Source organism: Pongo pygmaeus, chromosome X, assembly GCF_028885625.2.
Source record: "Pongo pygmaeus isolate AG05252 chromosome X, NHGRI_mPonPyg2-v2.0_pri, whole genome shotgun sequence".
Lineage (NCBI taxonomy): Eukaryota > Metazoa > Chordata > Mammalia > Primates > Hominidae > Pongo > Pongo pygmaeus.
The window spans coordinates 89,164,474-89,183,947 of record NC_072396.2 but is presented as its reverse complement, the minus strand read 5'-3'; the positions used below and the strand labels follow the sequence as shown (position 1 = coordinate 89,183,947).

At 34.8% G+C, this 19,474-nt stretch overlaps 1 protein-coding gene across 3 annotated transcripts in view; it reads left to right on the top strand.

The window, feature by feature from the left end:
* The window catches only part of POF1B (POF1B actin binding protein), a 436,069-nt gene that overhangs the window by 353,758 nt on the left and 62,837 nt on the right, over nt 1-19,474 (top strand). For all 3 annotated transcript variants that reach the window (XM_054470659.2, XM_063660750.1, XM_054470658.1), the window contains exons 4-6: nt 1,285-1,365; nt 10,942-11,043; nt 15,471-15,653. In XM_054470659.2, the coding sequence (XP_054326634.1) occupies nt 1,285-1,365; nt 10,942-11,043; nt 15,471-15,653 (366 nt within the window). The remainder of the gene's footprint in view (nt 1-1,284; nt 1,366-10,941; nt 11,044-15,470; nt 15,654-19,474) is intronic.

The following is a 19,474-nucleotide window of genomic DNA, read 5'->3' as shown; positions in this document are numbered from 1 at the left end:
AACTCAATATCACTGATCATTAGAGAAATGCAAGTCAAAACCACAATGAGATTCCACCTCGTAACAGTCAGAATGACTATTATTAAAAAGTCAGAAGAAAATAAAACCTAACAGATGCTGGTGAGGCTGTGGAGAAAAGGGAAAGCTTATACATTGTTGGTGGGAGTGTAAATTAGCTCAACCGTTGTGAAAAGCAGCGTGGCAATTCCTCAAAGGGCCAAAAATAGAACTACCCTTTTACCAGCAATCCCCTTACGAGGTATACAACCCAGCAATCCCATTACTGGGTATATATCCTAAGGAATATAAATCATTCTACCATAAAGACACATGTACATGAATGTTCATTGCAGCATTGTTCACAAAGGCAAAGATATGAAATCACTATGCCTATTAATGACAGATTGGATAAAGAAAATGTGGTATATATATATAAAATAGAATGAGATCATGTCTTCTGTGGGAACATGGATGGAGCTGTAGGCCATTAAACTTAACAAACTTACACAGGAACAGAAAACCAAATACCGCATGTTCTCACTTATAAGTGGGAGCTAAATAATGAGAAATGATGGACACAAAAAGGGGAACAATACACACTGGCCCACACTTGAGGATGGAGGGTGGGGGGAGGGAGAGGATTAGTAAAAATAATTACTGGGTACTAGGCTTAGTCCCTGGGTGATGAAATAATCTGTATAACAAACCCCTGTGACATGAAATTACCTATATAACAAACCTGCATATGTTCTCCTCAACCTATAATAAAAGTTAAAAATAATAAATAAATCTACATGAACCCCCCAAAAGAACTCTTTTCCCATCAACATTTTACAATGATATCTATGGTCCTCTCTTTCCAGCACACTGAAGATTTATATGTTTAACTACACACACATACACGTTTTTCTCTTTGTGTCTCTTTTCATTTTTTTAACATGTCTTTTCCAAACCAGAGGTTTAATTCATCACTATTGAGGTATTATTTTCTTGTAATCATTTACAATGAAAGAAGCATTTTAAAATGCTTGTCAAATATAGTTTGGAATGTGGATGAAATACCATGAAATGAGTATAATACAAGTACCCAGTAAAATGTTGGGCACAGAACACATGTTTTATACATGTTTCTGAAATTAAAATTAACTAAATCATAAAATCATATATTATCATTCATGCAAATAACTAAAAATTTAACCCTGGAAATTGTTCCCTATTATTATTGATAGCTCCAAGCTCATTAAATAATTATAATTATATCCAGCTTTTGTCTTTTCTTCACAGGAACTTCATTCTCCAACAGTAAAAGTTACCACATATCCACAGACCACTATTAGGAAATATGTAGTACAAAATCCTGAACAGGTAAGACACAAACTTTTCCCAACATGTAATTCTTTAAAAGTTAATTGCTTAAACAAAAAGACTTAATCAGTTACCAGATCCTTAAGATCAGATTGTTGGACTTTCTTACAGTTACAAAGTAAATTGCTGATTATCAGTATCAATAAATGCCATCTTTAATGCCAGACAACCATGCGTCTATATATTCTGACACAGAGATGCAATACTTCCAAGCAGGTTGGAAATTCTTGGGTTGTAAAGATTTTCCTCTTCTATAGCCCCACCCTTATGCTACAAAAGACTTTTATGCACTTGGAACGAAAGAAAAAAGGGACAAAGTTCTTTTACAAGCTTCACATAAAAGCTCTGTCAACTGCTGCACCGGGGTTGGAGTTTTCAGGCTATTTACCTTTGCCATGGAGATATGGACTAGGAAGATGAAAATTAAAGGTCAAAAGTTAAAAAGTGTCCCTATGCCTTTATTGCCTGTGGTGTGTGAACTTTTGTACCCAGCAATGAGTTTTTTAGAAAATTACATTATTATTTTTTTACTGAGATATAAATCCTTACATTTCACAAACTAAGGTTCCACCATAATAAGCCGTCCTCAACATATGCATTTGCATTCATGCACACATACCCCTTCTTTAGCTACAACAGGAGGCTCTATGAGTTTGTAAGGACATCAGTTTCACAATTGGCAACAGTATGATCCAGATAGGACTACAACAATTCTTTGCTTTGCTCTTTATTTCTCTGCCATGATGGGAAACCATCCTGCCCTTCCCTTTTAAGATAAAATAAACTATTTGCTTCAGCTGTGGAAAGGAAAGGGTTAGATTAGGGTCCTGCTTGCTATAATTCTAGATGAGTGGGGAAGATGTACTAAGCTTCTACTGTATCTAAACCCTTTCTTCTTCATTTACTTATTTATTAAAAATAATCTTCTCATGGCTCCTTAGCTAAGCAGGCTGCTAGTTGTACATGTGTGTTCGGTATGAACCTGAGGCTCTGAGTTGAGGAGTGATTGTTTTGGACATTTGCTTGAGTTTTCATATATCCATGTAAATATTGAAAAGGCATGTTATTACAGCTAAATCAGTTGCCTGTTACTCCTTTTGCAGAATCAAATATTTACGCAATAAATCTGGAAAAGGATGGAGGTAGGGAAGGGGAGGTATGGAGGGGGAGATGCGAAAGGCCTGGGAGAGGAGAGTGTGTCTTTTTCTGTTACTTGGCCAGTCACTTTACACATTCCTGTTCTTCCTTTCCCTCTCCCTTTTTCTTTCATTTTACGCATAATCTGGGGGATATGCATATTTGGATGCATATTGCGCTTGATACGCCTGGCTTTCAGAGTTAGTTCTAGATAACCCATTATTTTCATAGTATGAGAATTGCTATGCTTGCCTAGGATATATGCAGAGAGATTTAAAATGTCCTATCATTTGGATTCCAATCCACTTTGCCAGCAATTCTTACATGACTTTGGATGAATCCTTATTCTTTAGTTAATAGGGAAAAGAAAGAATTAATAACTATTGGGTATATACTCCATGCTAGGCAGTTTAAATATTATATCCTGGTTAATCCTAAAAAGGTGAAAAAAACGGAAGCACAGAGAAATTCAGTCATTTACTCAATAAATATTTATTGATTGCCTATTATGTTCCAGAAATTGCCCTAAGAACTGGAGGATAAAGCAGTAAACAAAACAAGGTCCCAACCTTCTTCAACTTAAGTTCTTAGCTAGTGCAAAACCATTCAATTACGAAGGAGCAAAATTGGAACTGAAATTGAACAATGCAGAGCTGGGAGTGAAATATTTGCAAATGAAGGACAATTGGTGATGGAAGTGAATTAGTATCTAATACTTATGCACCCCCTTACCCACATGTAGTTACAAAAACAGAGAAATTAGAAGTATATATGCAAATACCTAACATATTGGAGAAACTGAGCCTACCCCTGTAAGACCTCATCAATGTGGCTGTGTTCAACTACAAACTTGTTCAACTTGTAGTTGGACACAGCCATATTGATTTTTCTCTCAGGACAAAGTCCCAGCAGAGGGTTGAAGAAAATGGTCATTTTAAATCATTTAACTCTTTCCATTATTGAAGAATGAAACAAATTTCAAGTTTCATGATGCTTTTGTAAACGAAAAGTAATCTAACTTGTTTTACAAAGCAGCTTGAAAATCCTGTTTAGCTATACCCCCCATTTTATTTATCTAAGTAGATTCCTTTTTTGTTTGCTCTTTTAAATCCCCTCAGGAGAAGATTCTAGTTTAATTACAATATTTATAATAAGCTGAGCCTTCTAAATAGCAATTTCATCCTCTTTCACCTCCCAGCTTGTCTAATCTTTATTTCTTTTTCCTGTAATTAAAATAATCTCAATCCACTTGTTTCATTATGATTTTTTTCTATCTCTGTTAAGCCTTTTTATTTTTTTGTTGTTCCTGATCTTCCTTATTCTCCATTTGTCATCATTTAATCTAAGGATTTATGCATTCTGGTTAATATTTGATCCAGAAATGAAGGAAATACATTTGTTCCAATCAACTAATCAATTTCATTAATTTTCCAGTTGTGAAGATCCTGCTATGGGGAAGACACTATACAGTCTCTCAACAGAAACAGGGAAATAAGGCATGTTTCCCAAATTAAAGGAGCATACAGCTCTTCTCAGGGAAAGAGATAAGACAGGTCCACAAATAGCTATGTAGAATACATGGTGAGATGTAGGATAGATGCCATGAAAGGACTACAGATAAATTATTATTGGAGTTCAGATGTCGGAGATAATACATTTGTTTGGGGGAAATCAGGGAAGGATTTATTGTGGTATTTAAGGTATTAGTATGATTAACCTTGATATTAGCATTGTTTTACTACTAAGGAAATGAAAGTTTGAATAAGTGTAACTTGCTCAGGTCTTCTGACGCTAATTCATCACTCTCTATCTTTTCTGACAGCTATTTTAGATGGTAGCTTTAACAAGATTTGATGAGTTACTGGATATGGAGAAAAGTCAATATGACCCTAAGCTTTTTAGCTTGAGACACTGAGAGTAAGGTGACCCACTTAAAGTGATTGAAAAGTGAGTGGGAGGAGAAGTAGGTTTAGAAAAGGGTGAAATTTTGAGTTTTATTTGAACCAGTAGCATTTTAGGTGCATAGAAACAGAAAGATACCTAACAGGCAGTTAAAAAAACGACTCAAAGAAAGGTCACATTTAACAGAGATGTGGGAATCATTCCTCTTAAAGGTATCATTGAAGCTATGGGAATGAGTGAGATCACTAAGAGGTAATGGAGAAGATTGGGTCAGAACCTTGAGAAATGTCTACTTCAAGTGAACAGAAGGAAGGAGCCACTTTCACAGACAGAGGGGTTATCAGAGAGGGATGTGAACACACCATAACTGAAGCAAATGCAAACATGGGGTGGTCAACCGTCTCAAATGACCAAAAGGCCTAAGAAGATGAGGTTTGAGAATAGGGTTTGACCATTAAGAAAGTGATAGTGACATTGATAGAGCAGTTTTCGTATACTTATATAAGAGGCAAAATACAGATGCAAGAAGTTAATGGGTGAGAAGATGAGATGAATTGAAAAAAATGAGTGAAGATTACTCTTCTGGAAGGGTATTGGTCAAAGGAAGGAGAGATGGATGGTCGCTAAAGGAGAAATGAGAATCTTGTGAACCTGGGAAACTTGCAGATAGAAAGAACCAGTAATAAGGAAGGCTAAAGATGCAACAGAGAAAGGAGACAAATGGGATAATATTCTGGAAGAGATAAGAAGGAATGGGATTCCAGGTACAGATGAAGAAATGACTTCGGGAAAAACAAAGAGAGAGAGAGAGAATGCATCTTTTTCCTTAAGTGGATGGAAGGAGCAAAAAAGAGAGACTTTTGAGATGTGCAGGAAAATAGAGAGATCTCACTGGATAGATTATCTTGGTTTTCTCTGTAAATAGGAGGAGAAAGGGAGTATAAGCACAGGAGTTAAGGAAAATGAAAATATTTGTAAGCAACGTTATAAAGAATTTGATGAATACAAATATAACCACAAAGTTTGGAGGGTCCACTTGAAGTTGGATATCTTCAAATTGTAATGAGCCAAATCAGCAAATCTTTTTTAAAAAAGTTTTTTCCACCAAGGTTTTGGGGCCTGGGAACAGTAAAGCAGATGTTGGGGATTATATACTTTGTTAGATGTGAGAATTACTACCAGAGGTTCTAGCTTTTACAATTAAAATTATAAGATCTGCCACTTTGAAAACACCTATTAATTTTTAGGGTGGATCCAGCACCAATTCAAATGGACAGGTTGAGAAAAAGAAGGTGCCAAAATAATAGAATTGTCTAGCAGCTCATTTGTTGAGACATCTAAAACTCCTGATTAAATTTATTTTGTTGACTTATTTTGACAGAATTGTTTATTTATATCAATTTTTGATTTACTTTCTTACAGATTTGGGGAAAATAATAGTGCCCTAAATTTGGAGGTTTTTTTTTCAGTAAGTCATTTCAAGTAATATGGCCAAAATATTCAAGAGAGAATCAACATCGTTAGTGCCTAGACAATCTTTTTTTCTTTTTCTTTTTATTATACTTTAAGTTCTAGGGTACATGTGCACAATGTGCAGGTTTGTTACATATGTATACATGTGCCATGTTGGTGTGCTGCACCCATTAACTCGTCATTTAACATTAGGTATATCTCCCCCCACTCCCTCCACCCCACAACAGGCCCCAGTGTGTGATGTTCCCCTTCTTGTGTCCAAGCGTTCTCATTGTTCAATTCCCACCTATGAGTGAGAACATGTGGTGTTTGGTTTTTTGTCCTTGCAATAGTTTGCTGAGAATGATGGTTTCTAGCTTCATCCATGTCCCTACAAAGGACATGAATTCATCTTTTTTTATGGCTGCATAGTATTCTACGGTGTATATGTGCCACATTTTCTTAATCCAGTCTATAATTGATGGACATTTGGGTTGGTTCCAAGCCTTTGCTATTGTGAATAGTGCCACAATAAACATACGTGTGCATGTGTCTTTATAGCAGCATGATTTATCATCCTTTGGGTATATACCCAGTAATGGGATGGCTGGGTCAAATGGTATTCCTAGTTCTAGATACCTGAGGAATCGCCACACTGTCTTCCACAATGGTTGAACTAGTTTACAGTCCCACCAACAGTGTAGAAGTGTTCCTATTTCTCCACATCCTCTCCAGCACCTGTTGTTTCCTGACTCTTTAATGATCGCCATTCTAACTGGTGTGAGATGGTATCTCATTGTGGTTTTTATTTGCATTTCTCTGATGGCCAGTGATGATGAACATTTTTCATGTGTCTGTTGGCTGCATAAATGTCTTCTTTTGAGAAGTGTCTGTTCATGTCCATCGTCCACTTTTTGATGGGGTTGTTTGGTTTTTTCTTGTAAATTTGTCTGAGTTCTTTGTAGATTCTGGATATTAGCCCTTTGTCAGATGAGTAGATTGCAAAAATTTTCTCCCATTCTGTAGGTTGCCTGTTCACTCTGATGGTAGTTTCTTTTGCTGTGCAGAAGCTCTTGAGTTTAATTAGATCCCATTTGTCAATTTTGGCTTTTGTTGCCATTGCTTTTGGTGTTTTAGACATGAAGTCCTTGCCCATGCGTATGTCCTGAATGGTATTGCCTAGGTTTTCTTCTAGGGTTTTTATGGTTTTAGGTCTAACATTTAAGTCTTTAATCCATCTTGAATTAATTTTTGTATAAGGTGTAAGGAAGGGATCCAGTTTCAGCTTTCTACATATGGCTAGCCAGTTTTCCCAGCACCATTTATTAAATAGGGAATCCTTTCCCCATTTCTTGTTTTTGACAGGTTTGTCAAAGATCAGGTGTTTGTAGATGTGTGGTATTATTTCTGAGGGCTCTGTTCTGTTCCATTGGTCTATATCTCTGTTTTGGTACCAGTACCATGCTGTTTTGGTTACTGTAGCCTTGTAGTATAGTTTGAAGTCAGGTAGTGTGATGCCTCCAGCCTTGTTCTTTTGGCTTAGGATTCTCTTGGCAATGTGGGCTCTTTTTTGGTTCCATATGAACTTTAAAGTAGTTTTTTCCAATTCTGTGAAGAAAGTCATTGGTAGCTTGATGGGGATGGCATTGAATCTATAAACTACCTTGGGCAGTATGGCCATTTTCACGATATTGATTCTTCCTATCCATGATCATGGACTGTTCTTCCATTTGTTTGTGTCCTCTTTTATTTCGTTGAGCAGTGGTTTGTAGTTCTCCTTGAAGAGGTCCTTCACATCCCTTGTAAGTTGGATTCCTAGGTATTTTATTCTCTTTGAAGCAATTGTGAATGGGAGTTCACTCATGATTTGGCTCTCTGTTTGTCTGTTATTGGTGTATAAGAATGCTTGTGATTTTTGTACATTGATTTTGTATCCTGAGACTTTGCTGAAGTTGCTTATCAGCTTAAGGATATTTTGGGCTGAGATGATGGGATTTTCTACAATCTTGTCATCTGCAAACAGGGAATGACTGCTCATCATTTATAGTGAACTTCATTTCACAGAAAAAAAATTTCATGCTTTTGCTAAATTTGTTTTCCTCTCTTAGAGGATGATTACATTCCTAAGATGAAGGTTCATATCGTTCCTTCTCACTCAATCATCAGTTCATTCACTATGTGATACTCAAGGTAGTCAAAGTCCCTGCCCTCAGTAAGCCTACTTGTGTGTATTTTTATATTTGATATTCTAGAAAAGTTATAATGCAATTATCAATATTATTTAAAACACAGTATGGATTTTAAATATTATATTACAATATTATTTAAAACAAATGTCATTTGTACATTAAAATTATAGATTAAGGGTACTTTAAAACACATGATCTTACTTGATATTCTGCATTACCCTCCCTATGCTAAGAAAACTGAGCCTCCAGTAAGGTTAATGGCCTTCCTGATTTTCTGCAGCACATAGGAGAAGGAAAAACTGAAATATAGGTTTTATGACTCCATAATTTTTTTCCCATTATACTTTCTTCCACTCATTTTAGTAGTCAAACCCAATGGATTTGTAGTAACCCAAATCCAATCTACTTTATAATTCTCATATGTTGGCCACTCTGAAACATTTTTACCTTTGATTTCCTACTGCTTCTTGAAAATTAGTCTTCCTTTAAATTACAATATTTTGTCTTCTAAGACCTCTTGAGACATGTCTAGTTCTGTATTTGCTCTTCATTTGACTATTCAGCAATTGCTAGTTTAATCTAGCACTAGTGAGCAGGTGGTCTTGATATATGTAATAGATCTGTAGCCTTGTGCTCCCCACTTAGTTCCAGACCTGTGTTTTCACCTATGTGTTGAAAGTCTACATCTGAGTGTTTACCCAGACATTTTTTTGTAAAAGAGTCTCTTTGGGAGCTATTTGCAATCATTTGAGACATGTTAAAGGGATTACTATGCACTGTGTAGTTTGCTGAGTGTTCTGGGGAGTAAAAACATAATCAGACCTAGATTGTTATTAGGAGCACGTAAAATGTCTCAACATTTTCATTTTTGGTACCATGTAGTAGACTCCTCAGGTTCAAGATCTCAGAGTCATCTTTGAACAGTACTGTCTTTGATTATTGGGATAATCTTACCAGTCTCCTCATCTGTACTCTTCCTGTAATTAATCTCCCTGAAGTAAATTTCACCTCATACCCCTGTTTAAAAGCACGTAAAGACTTCTCACTGCTTGAAGAACCAAGCTCAATCTGCTAAGTATGTCCCATACATATAACTTACACTTTTCCAAACTTGGTGACTTTAATTGTCTTGTTTCCTTCACTTGGAATACCATTTTCTTCAATTTTCTCATATCGAAAGACCACTTTAACTTTCTTTCAAATGCCACCTAATCCAGGTACTCTACTAGAGCACCGCCAGATGGAACTCAGTTTTTTTCCTCTGAACTCCATCCCATAAGTTCTTTCTCTGTACGTGTAAAGGCATTTGTCTCTTTCTTCTTTGCATATATGTTTATGTTTATATATTATCTAGATCAGGGATTGGCATAATTTTTCTGTAAAGAAACAGATAACAAATATTTTAGGTTTTGCTGGCCACAAAGGGCCTTGGCCTTTGTTTTTTATTTATAGTCCTTTAAAATCTAACTACCATTTTTAGCTTGAGAACAGAATAAAAACAGGCTATCTACCATAGTTTGATGAATCCTGATCAATATTAAATGCTCCTGGTAATAAAATAAGTCAGACTTATATTTTCATGCCTCAAAGCATGTAGCAAATTATACTGTGCATAGCAAGCACTTAAGCATGTGTTCCATGTTTGCACATAACTACCATAGGGGCTCTTTTGCGAAAACAAACTAACACAAAATAGCTTCTAGGGAAGTCTTTCTAAATATATCCAGCTTTAGATTTAATACTTCATCACCTAGTCAGATTTGGTCACTTATATATTTGTTTTACCAAAGTCCCCAAGGAACATTTGGTTGAAACACCTTTTGCTCAAACTTGAATACAATAAGTATATAACTTTTGATTCAAGAGCATCTTGCCTTTTAAACAATCAGTGTTTTGGTCCAGCTGCTCTATGGATATTTACAATAGCAGACTACAAAAATCCTAGTACGTTTTGTTGATTTTGAAATGTTCTTAAATACATTAACCAGTAACAGGCTTGCCTATATGGTCTTCTATAGTATTCCCCTATATCACAAAATAAATGAATGAAAATTTTGTTTTGTAGAAAAACAACAAACAAAACAACGGCAGATCTCCCTACCCAAGTAGACTTCAAATGAAAACCAAAGGAAGGGAAAAGAATATGGTACACATGACATTTATTTTAGACTCCTGGTCTGATTCTTATTAGCTCTTCCCCAGTTTCTTTCAGATTTTAGACATGTCACCAGCCTATATTTCATGGGCTGACACCTTCTAGGCACTCAGCTAATCTTACAGCAATTTAGTTGAATATGTGGAGATAAAGTGGCTCTTAAAGCCTCTACTCTGCTCTTAATATTCAAAACATATGTTGTTCTGAGAGTCTTAGCCTTGATTATAATTACAATTAAGAATTGTACAATTCAAGGGCACTCAAATTGAGTTGCAGAAAAAAAATCTTTAATATAGTTCTACCTACTTTGTGGCCTAGTCGTGCTGAAATATGTTTATTTTGCATTTCTCCAACAATATTTTTGCATAGAAAGAAATCTTCCAGTGAACCCAATTTAAATGAGATTGACCTCATGCTTGCCTACCTCAAAGGAAACTCATCATATCTTGCTTTAGGAACAGAGAGAAAATTATCTTTCCCACTCTCCACCAATCTCCACAAAAGACGTTATTAGGCTTAGTAAAATGTAATAGGAGAAATCCAGATTGTTCTTTTTGATAAAGGGAACTACCTTTATTATTATTTCCTTGCATCTACCAACATTATTGGGATGTCATTCCACTCTCTTCCTAAGGTCAGCCAGTACTTCACAGCCTATTCGACACTGGATATTTGCCTAATTTAAGGTTACTCTGAAAAGATAACTTTCGAAACAAAACATATAATTTACTATCATTTTAGGAACCACTGTCTCAATTCCTAAGAGGAAGCCATTTCTTCCCAGGAAACAACGTTATTTATGAAAAAACAATAAGAAAAGTGGAGAAGCTAAATACTGATCAGGTAAGTAATATTTGTTTTAAAACTTGTTTTTAAGTGTATAATTTTGAATTGTGAGTATTTTAATAGAGCTCAAGTGACATTCAACTCTGAAGTGCAAGGCAAGACCACCATGACTTATAATATGCTATGATATCTACAGCCCTTCATACCATCATTAATACTTTCATACCCATTTTTCATGTGAAGTATTATTGTCCTCATTTTACTGAAAGAAAATTGAAACCAGGATATGTGAAGTCACATTGAAAATTAATGGCAGAATCTGAACTTAATAAAGATATCCTAATGCCTCTTATGTTTTCCTTTAAACTGGTCCAACAAAAATCATAATTTAAAACATTATAATTTTGTTCTAATTCTTTTAATATAGAATGAATTTGAAATATACAATACATACGAACAGATATGTGAAATACCATATACTGTAAAAGATCTAGAAAACTAAAGCTTCTAGCACATTTAAAAAATTCTGTTAAGCTCAAATCGACAGACCACAAGTCCTTCATGCAGAGTTGTTACTATAACCAACAGATGTTTCATATTGCTCTTCTCAATTCATACAAGCATGTCCAGCCCAATGTCCAGGACTTGTCTGTTGGACATTCTTGAACTAGGGCAGTGTATTAGTTTCTTAGGGCTGCTGCAACAAAGTACCACAGACTGTATGGTTTAAAACAAGAGAAATTTATTGTCTCACAGTTCTGGAGGCCAGAAGTCTGAAATTACTGTGTTGGCAGGGCTGTGTTCTCTCTGAAGCTGCCAGAGAAGGAACTCTTTCAATCCTGTCTCCTTGCTTTTGGTAGCCTCAGACATTCCTTTGCTTGTAGATGCATCACTCCAATACTTCGTCTTCATATGGTAACTTTCCTGTGTGTCTTCACATCATCTTCCCTCTGTGCATGTTTGTTTCTGTGTCCAAATTTGCGTTTTTATAAGGACACCAGTCATATTTTATTAGGGCCATCCTAATGACTTGATTATCTCTATAAAGACTCTATCTCTAAATAGGGTCACATTCTGAGTTACTGGGGTTAGGACTTCACCATATCTTGGGTATGAGAGGGTACAATTCGACCCATAATAGGCAGTTAAACACTATCAAATCAGTTGCGATAACAAAATCATTTTCATATGCAAATCAAACTGACTAAAAAATTCTAGCTTTTCCTTTTTGAACTTTTTGGCATAAGAACTCATTTTATTTTTTATGAGCACTTGTGGACATTTGTTACCAGATTCATAGGAACTAATGCATTATTACTTATTCGTGTCCAGTTAAAATGAAGCAAACTTTCAGAATCATAAACATGCAAATCTTTAACATTTTGGTTTTCTTGGAAAGCTGGATATAGTCTGAAGGGTTTGCTATGGTATGTATTGAACACTTACCTTACAGAGGAGCAGCAGAATATTTATGGACATTATGATACCAAGCAGAAAAAATTTCATGAAATGTACCTATTCTTCAAGGGGTGTTTTCCTTTATAAGAAATCAAATTATAACATCTGTCCTTTATCCAACTGGGCTACAAAAATAAGTTTGACACGTTTTAAATAGTAAGGAATGTTAGAGGCAAATCATTTCATGCTGCTTCGAGCTTCTTGTTTTAAAGAGAACAAATAGTGTTTCTAATTCTTGGACTCTATGGTAAAAGATTGAATATCTTGTACACTGTTGCTGTACAGCTGGAACAACTAAAGACTAGCTCCTTTAAGAGAATACTGCTGCTATTTACTGTTAACTCGAATATTTACTTGTTTATGCCCACTTTTTTTTATTAATTTCTTAAACAATTTGGGAGTTTGGGAACCGATACAAAAGCTGCCCAGTGTAAAAGGAACCATGCAGACAGAGCAAGCTGCAATTGCATTGTCCTACTAGTTTCCTCAGTGATGGAGATAAACTAGGACAATCTGAGTAAAGCCAGAGTCTGGATGAACCTGTTTACCGTCACATGTGACCAAATCAAATAGGACTAGCTCTTAGGAGATGAGAAATGTTCAAGAAAAAAGAGATCTTTGTAGTGGAAGGGTGGTAAAGTGGTGCCAGGTGCAAGATAACTATCCAATTCATATGATTTGTACTCACATAATTCTTTTTACTCTATCAAAAAGGAAAAACAATATGACAAATCAGAAATGTTTGATCTTTCTGTACTTTAAAAATTCAGCTTATTATATATTTTAAAAATATGATGAATATATGAACATTTTGCTTTAGAAACAGAACTTTAGTGTAAGAATTGAAAACTGAAAACCTGCTAAGACCTCAGTGGTACCAGTAAATGGTTCACAGGCCAAATGGGCTCAGGTAGACTGCAAGGCACCCCAGATGTCAGTGTTCTATTCAAGAGACAACTGATACATTAGCAAAGGGAGATTTTTAAGAAACAGGTTTTGATTTCTTTATTGCCCTCTAGTGATGTGTGCTTCCAAGAGTTTCCTAACTTGCTTTGTGAGGAACATACTGTTTTGTTTTGTTTTATTCCTTCAGGAGAGGTTCTATTTCAATAGCCTACAAGCTCTCCAATGAGTGATAGTCATCTCAGACTATCAGTGTAATTTTACCTCATTCCAGTATATGAAGATATTTTGTAACATAAAAGATAATAATAATGTAACATACATTCACCCCCAAAATTCCTAAACTGTAAAGATTTTAGCGCTAGTATATGTACAAAATGTGATATTTGAAAAGAGTCTAGAGAAAATGATAGCAGGAACTTATTCTACGACCTTTATTATCTTTATATCTACCAAGGCAACTTCTATTTGTAAAACGTGTTTATTTATATATATTTCATTTTTCAAAATATTTTTTGTATACAAGAAAAGGTAATTTTTATACATGGAAAAATTTTAAAGTATAAAAAACATTGAAAGGAATAAAAAGAGCATTAAAAGGTATACAGTGACAAATAAACCTCCTTATCCAGACACTTTTGTCCCCAGTTTCTCTTCCCAGAAGCAGCTACTCTTAAAACTATTTTGGTCTATGCATATCAAAGCAGTTACATATGTTTGTAAATGTATATGTCACTTTTAAACATGTTACAGCAGAAAGAGTATACTATTTCATTCTTTTGTACTTTTTTCCATTTAATACAGCTTGAAAATTGTTTCATATAAAAATGTAAAATATGAAGTGTTTTACTGTATTAATATAGGTCAACTTCCATAGTCAAAAGGATATAGTGCATTGCATTTTTACTTTCAAAATTAATTGTATGTGCATACATGTAGCACTGTGATTCAAAATACAGTATGTTTCTTTTGAAAACAGGCTTCCAGATGTCTCTTATCGAAGTAGAATAATCACAAGATAAGAAAGCAAATTCAAGTATGCCTGAAATCCCCCAAACTAAAATAACTGGATATATTTTCTTAGTCTGTGCTCTATACTTACCAGGCAAAAGCCATGACAAATAAGCAGATAACAATGATTTAGTTTAAAAACAACAAATTCCAGGATATCTTGAAGTCATTGCAAATTCAGCCTAATATCCTAAAAGAAGTCTAAGCTGGAAATCATGAGTTCCAGTCCCAAGTTTGTCATTAATTAGCTGCGTTACTATGAGCAAATTATCTTACTTTTCTAGACCTCAGAGTTTTTTTTTCCATCTGCAAAATTAGTAGGGTAAATGATGATAAAGTTGATTATGACTATGACAATGCTGATGATGTGATCATAATAATAATGTTTGTTACTCACCTACTTTGTAGTAATCAACTTACAGACATTAGCTTATTTACTCCTCATAGCACCCCTATGGAATATGTACCATCTTCACTTTTATAAATGGGAAAACGGAGGCTCATAAAGGTTGCATATACAGTTTCTCAAGATTAGAGTTAGTGATAAAATCAGAGTTAGAATCTATGTTTTCTAGGTCTGAAGTTTCAGTCACTGTTTTTTTTTTTTATCTTTTTAAGAAATTTATCCTTAAGTTTCATAAGGATAAGAACTTTGCTCCTCAGCCACTGTGATTCTAATATGCTTCCTGACATTGAAAATCACTATATTTTTTTTTATTTTAAATTTACCTATATCTTCGGTATTATAGTGTTTTATGTAATTAGATTCTGAAGTGCCTACTGAATCATCAAAGTAATATTAATATTAATATTCATTATGGTTTTAGTGTTAAGTATAGCTGGAATATTAATTTAATTAGAACATGCAATGCCTTGGCCAATCTACGTAAGTTTTTGGATGGTCATGACAACCTGATCAAATAAAAACAAAATTCAATACAAATTTTCCCAATGAAAAAAAATTAAAAAATATCGCTAGTTAAATCTATAAATCCTAGGGTTTGAATTATAGTGAAAGAAAACATTGAGCTTAAAAAAATGGTTTCCGTTGTTTTTCTTGATTAGTAATGTTTATCCTAAGTGACTGTTTTTGGCATGTGTATGTGTCTTAGGGGTGCCATCCTCAGGCTCAATGCCATCATCACATTGTCCAACAGCCCCAGGTCATCCACTCTGCACACTGGCAACAACCTGATTCTAGCCAGCAAATCCAAGCCATCACAGGAAATGATCCAATTTCTACACATATTGGAAATGAACTGTGCCATAGTGGATCAAGCCAGATTCATGAGCAGGTAAGATCAATCAGCTGATTCCTTAACAAACTGAAATAACGTTCTTGAACTCTTCTCATACCACTATGCAGGTGCTCCCGTTAAATTTTCGTCAAAATACTGAGAAGTTATATCACTGGTATTTGTGCCTTGTCATAGCATTTTTAGAACAAATCTTCCCATCTTCTCTCAGAAGACAAAACAATTTAGGTCCATTAAGTCATTAAATCTATGAGGTTAGTCATGAACTGGTTAATGAATACCTAATTTGTAGCTGATCTTCAGTTCTAAAATGGGCCCAACAGTTGTGCAAAGTTAAATATTTTCACGAGGTATGGTATTTAAATGAACAATAAATTGGAAGTTATATTATCTAAGATGATTTTAATGGTCACATTTCACAAACTGGTATTTACTTCCTGTATGTCTTCTTTGAGAATATATACATACTTTCTGCATGTCTTCTTTGAGAATATATTATTTGACTTGAGAATCAAGTCAAAATATGTATAGATTTTATTATGTATCACATTGACAAAATAGAAACTAGAACTTAGTTGCTAAGGAGAAATCTCATGTAATACAATTCTTGGTAATTAATTTATGTTATGAAAACTTTGGAATCTTGTAAACATTTGCTATACAAGTGTTGAAGGAAAAAAGATTTTCTTGTATGTTGGTAAAACTAACATTAATAACTGGAACAACGGGGAATCAACCATCACTTGTATTTTTCTAGATCTCCAATTGACCTCTTTCATAGGCACCTCTTACTAAAAGACAAAAGAAAACAAGAAAAAAAATAAAGAGCCAGCCCACATAAGAATTTGATTATTTTATATTAAATACACATGAGATTATTTCTAAGAACTGAAATTTTGAAATACACATTTTGGCCACATTAATCAAAAAGAACTACAAAAGATTTAAAATCCATGATTTTTCAATCTAAGAAAAGCCTAGAGCCAGGTTCGGTGACTCACATCTGCATTCTCAGCACTTTGGTAGGCCAAGGCTGGAGGATCTCTTGAAGCCAGCAGTTCAAGACAAGCCTGGGCAACATAGTGAGACCCTTATCTCTGCATTTTTTTAAATTTTCTAATTTAAAAAAAAGCCTAAAATTGTCTTTCTTCTGTATATCTGCACAGAAACATTGGCCTCTAGAATAACTCATAGAATACAGTCCAGAAGGTATTGAATATTTACCTTAAGTGCATTAGATATAATCATAAAAGAGCCATTTTATTAGATTAGATCATTTGAAATTGTCATTTTTGTAGGTTGAAACTGGTATAATAGCAACAATTTTATACAGTTCAACCTAATCCTTAACTTTGCTTTGCCTTAGTTTCCTCTAATAGGGGAAAGTGGCAGGCACATAAAAAAGCATAATACAAACCAAAGTGTTTTCAGTCATAAAAGAGGAAAAAACAACACACTTTGGGAACAAAAGACTGAAGAAATTAATTTTGGCTGAGAGATCAAGGAAGGCTATGTTGAGGAAGTAATTAACCTGGGCTTAGAAAAATGGGCAGAATTTCCATATATGGTATTGTGATATTGCATGGAAATAATATCCTAGGAAGAGAGAATCACATAAACAAAGTTATAGATTTGGGAAAGTAAATTCTGGCTTTCAGAAAAAGTTAGGGGTTTGATTTGTATGGCATGAAAGACATGTGACAAGGAGTATTATGGTGTAGTGTTAATATGATACATTAAGGCCAGGTCATGAGATTCTTAAGTGTTAATTTAAAAACTTTGGGCTTTCTTTAGTAGGCAATGGAGGGTGAGTGAAGGTTGCCGAGTAGGAAAATACCAATAGATATGGCTAGCATATTGATTAATTTTCCTCTTACAATGATCAGATTAGGAAGGTGCTATTGTTGTCCTTATTGCTCATATAAGGTAACCGAGTTGCAAAGAGTTTAAATTATTTGCAAAGGCTTGTACAGCCAGCATGCGGTAGAGCCAAGATTTATACATATGTAGGCTGACTCCAGAGCCCATTGATAGTTCCTCCTTGAATTTGGGTCACTTATGTGCAGAGTCCTTGAGCAATAGTATAAACATAAAGAAAGCACTTGGTTAAGAAGAGTCTGCCACAGGGAAGGTATTGGTGACAGAAAGCAGACTAGTTTCAGTTTATGGAGACATGGGTTCTTGTCCTAACTCTGTTCCTCTCAAGCTATGTGTTCTTAGTAATACAAAATCTCTCAGCAACATCCTCATCCATTAAATACGAAATAAAAATATGTGCTGGAAATTTTTTATAAACTACAAAGTCTACAACTTGAAAAAAATCAGTGGAGAAAACTGCAAATAAAAGATTATTTGATGCTATTTCCATAGTCTAGGTGTAAAACAAAGTAGAATAATGACAATAGAAATGGTAGGAGGGACAATTATCAGAGATGGGAACTGTATGACAGGATTAAGAGTTTTGTCCAGTGGCAACAGTAATGTTATGATATTCTTTCCCCAGCTTAGTACATCTAATAATACATTTGACTAGATTATATGTTGTCTACTCAGTAAAGGGGCAGAGTTGGGTAACTAATGTATCACTTTTTTATTATTCATACTGTAGTCTGAGATTTCTATGTAGCTTCTGTAAAGGCTGGAGGATTTTTTTCTTTAATTTTATTAAATTCTGCTTTTTTTCCATTTTAGATAATCTCTTTTTTCATTATACTTTAAGTTCTCGGATACATGTACAGAACGTGCAGGTTTGTTTACATAGGTATACATGTGCCATGACGGTTTGCTGCACTCATCAACCTGTCATCTACATTAGGTATTTCTCCCAGTGCTATCCCTCCCCAGCCCCCCAACCCCAGCTTTTTCAATATTTTATAAGGATAAAGTTGAAGTGCTGCTGAAAATAGAATAGGCCCTTGGAAGCACCAGTCTATTGCAAGCTTAGAGTTAGTAATTTCACTTGTATAGATTACATTGGATTGGGTCCATTCCTGCTCAGAGTGATGACAGGGTAACCTGCTTGTGCGGATCACATGGACAAAGGAGGGAGTTCTCCCACCTAGGCACCTTGGTGTTTACATGTCCCCTGTAGTGATATGTGGGTAGAAGAGTATCTTTAAAGAGTGATGTGCAGACATAGATTAGGCTCTTTTAAAACTAAAGTAGGACCCATTTTCACAGTTTGTGTTTAGAGTTAAACTGTAATTTGGAAGGAGTGTGGTAAAGAGGAATAGAACACAGGCATTCAATTTAATTATCTGAATTTATAAAACCTGATCCTGCTGAGCTGTATGACCTTCAGCAATAGACTTAGCTGGACTGAACCTCAGTTTCTACATCTCTAAAAGGGGAAGAATCATACTTTAATGTACAATATATCCTACAAGAGGATTAAATAAGATAAAATACGCAAAGCACCTATCTTAGTGTCAAGTACATAGCAGATGCTGAAATTAATGTTTGATTATTGATCTTCTTGCCCCAACTCTGGGTCGCAAATGTTTCAAATCACCAATGTAAGAAATTAGTTTGATTGTAAGACTATTTTTAGATGAAACTAGATCACCTTTAAAGTACTTTCCCCAAAGTGAAAGGCATTAAAAATATTTTTCAAAATCAGATATCTAAAACCCTGGCTTTAAAATATTTTTATAAAATTAATTTATGTACATTTTTCCATGGTCCTCCCTACTAATATCACCCTTTTGATTTCAAATTCAAAATATTACAAGTTACATATACTTCCCTGAAGAAATTAAGGATAACATGCTGTGATCATTTTCCTGTCATTAGCAAGGAACAGATAATTTTACACCTGTTGATGACAGGGAACAGCTCAGCTGAACTCATTTTACAAGTTG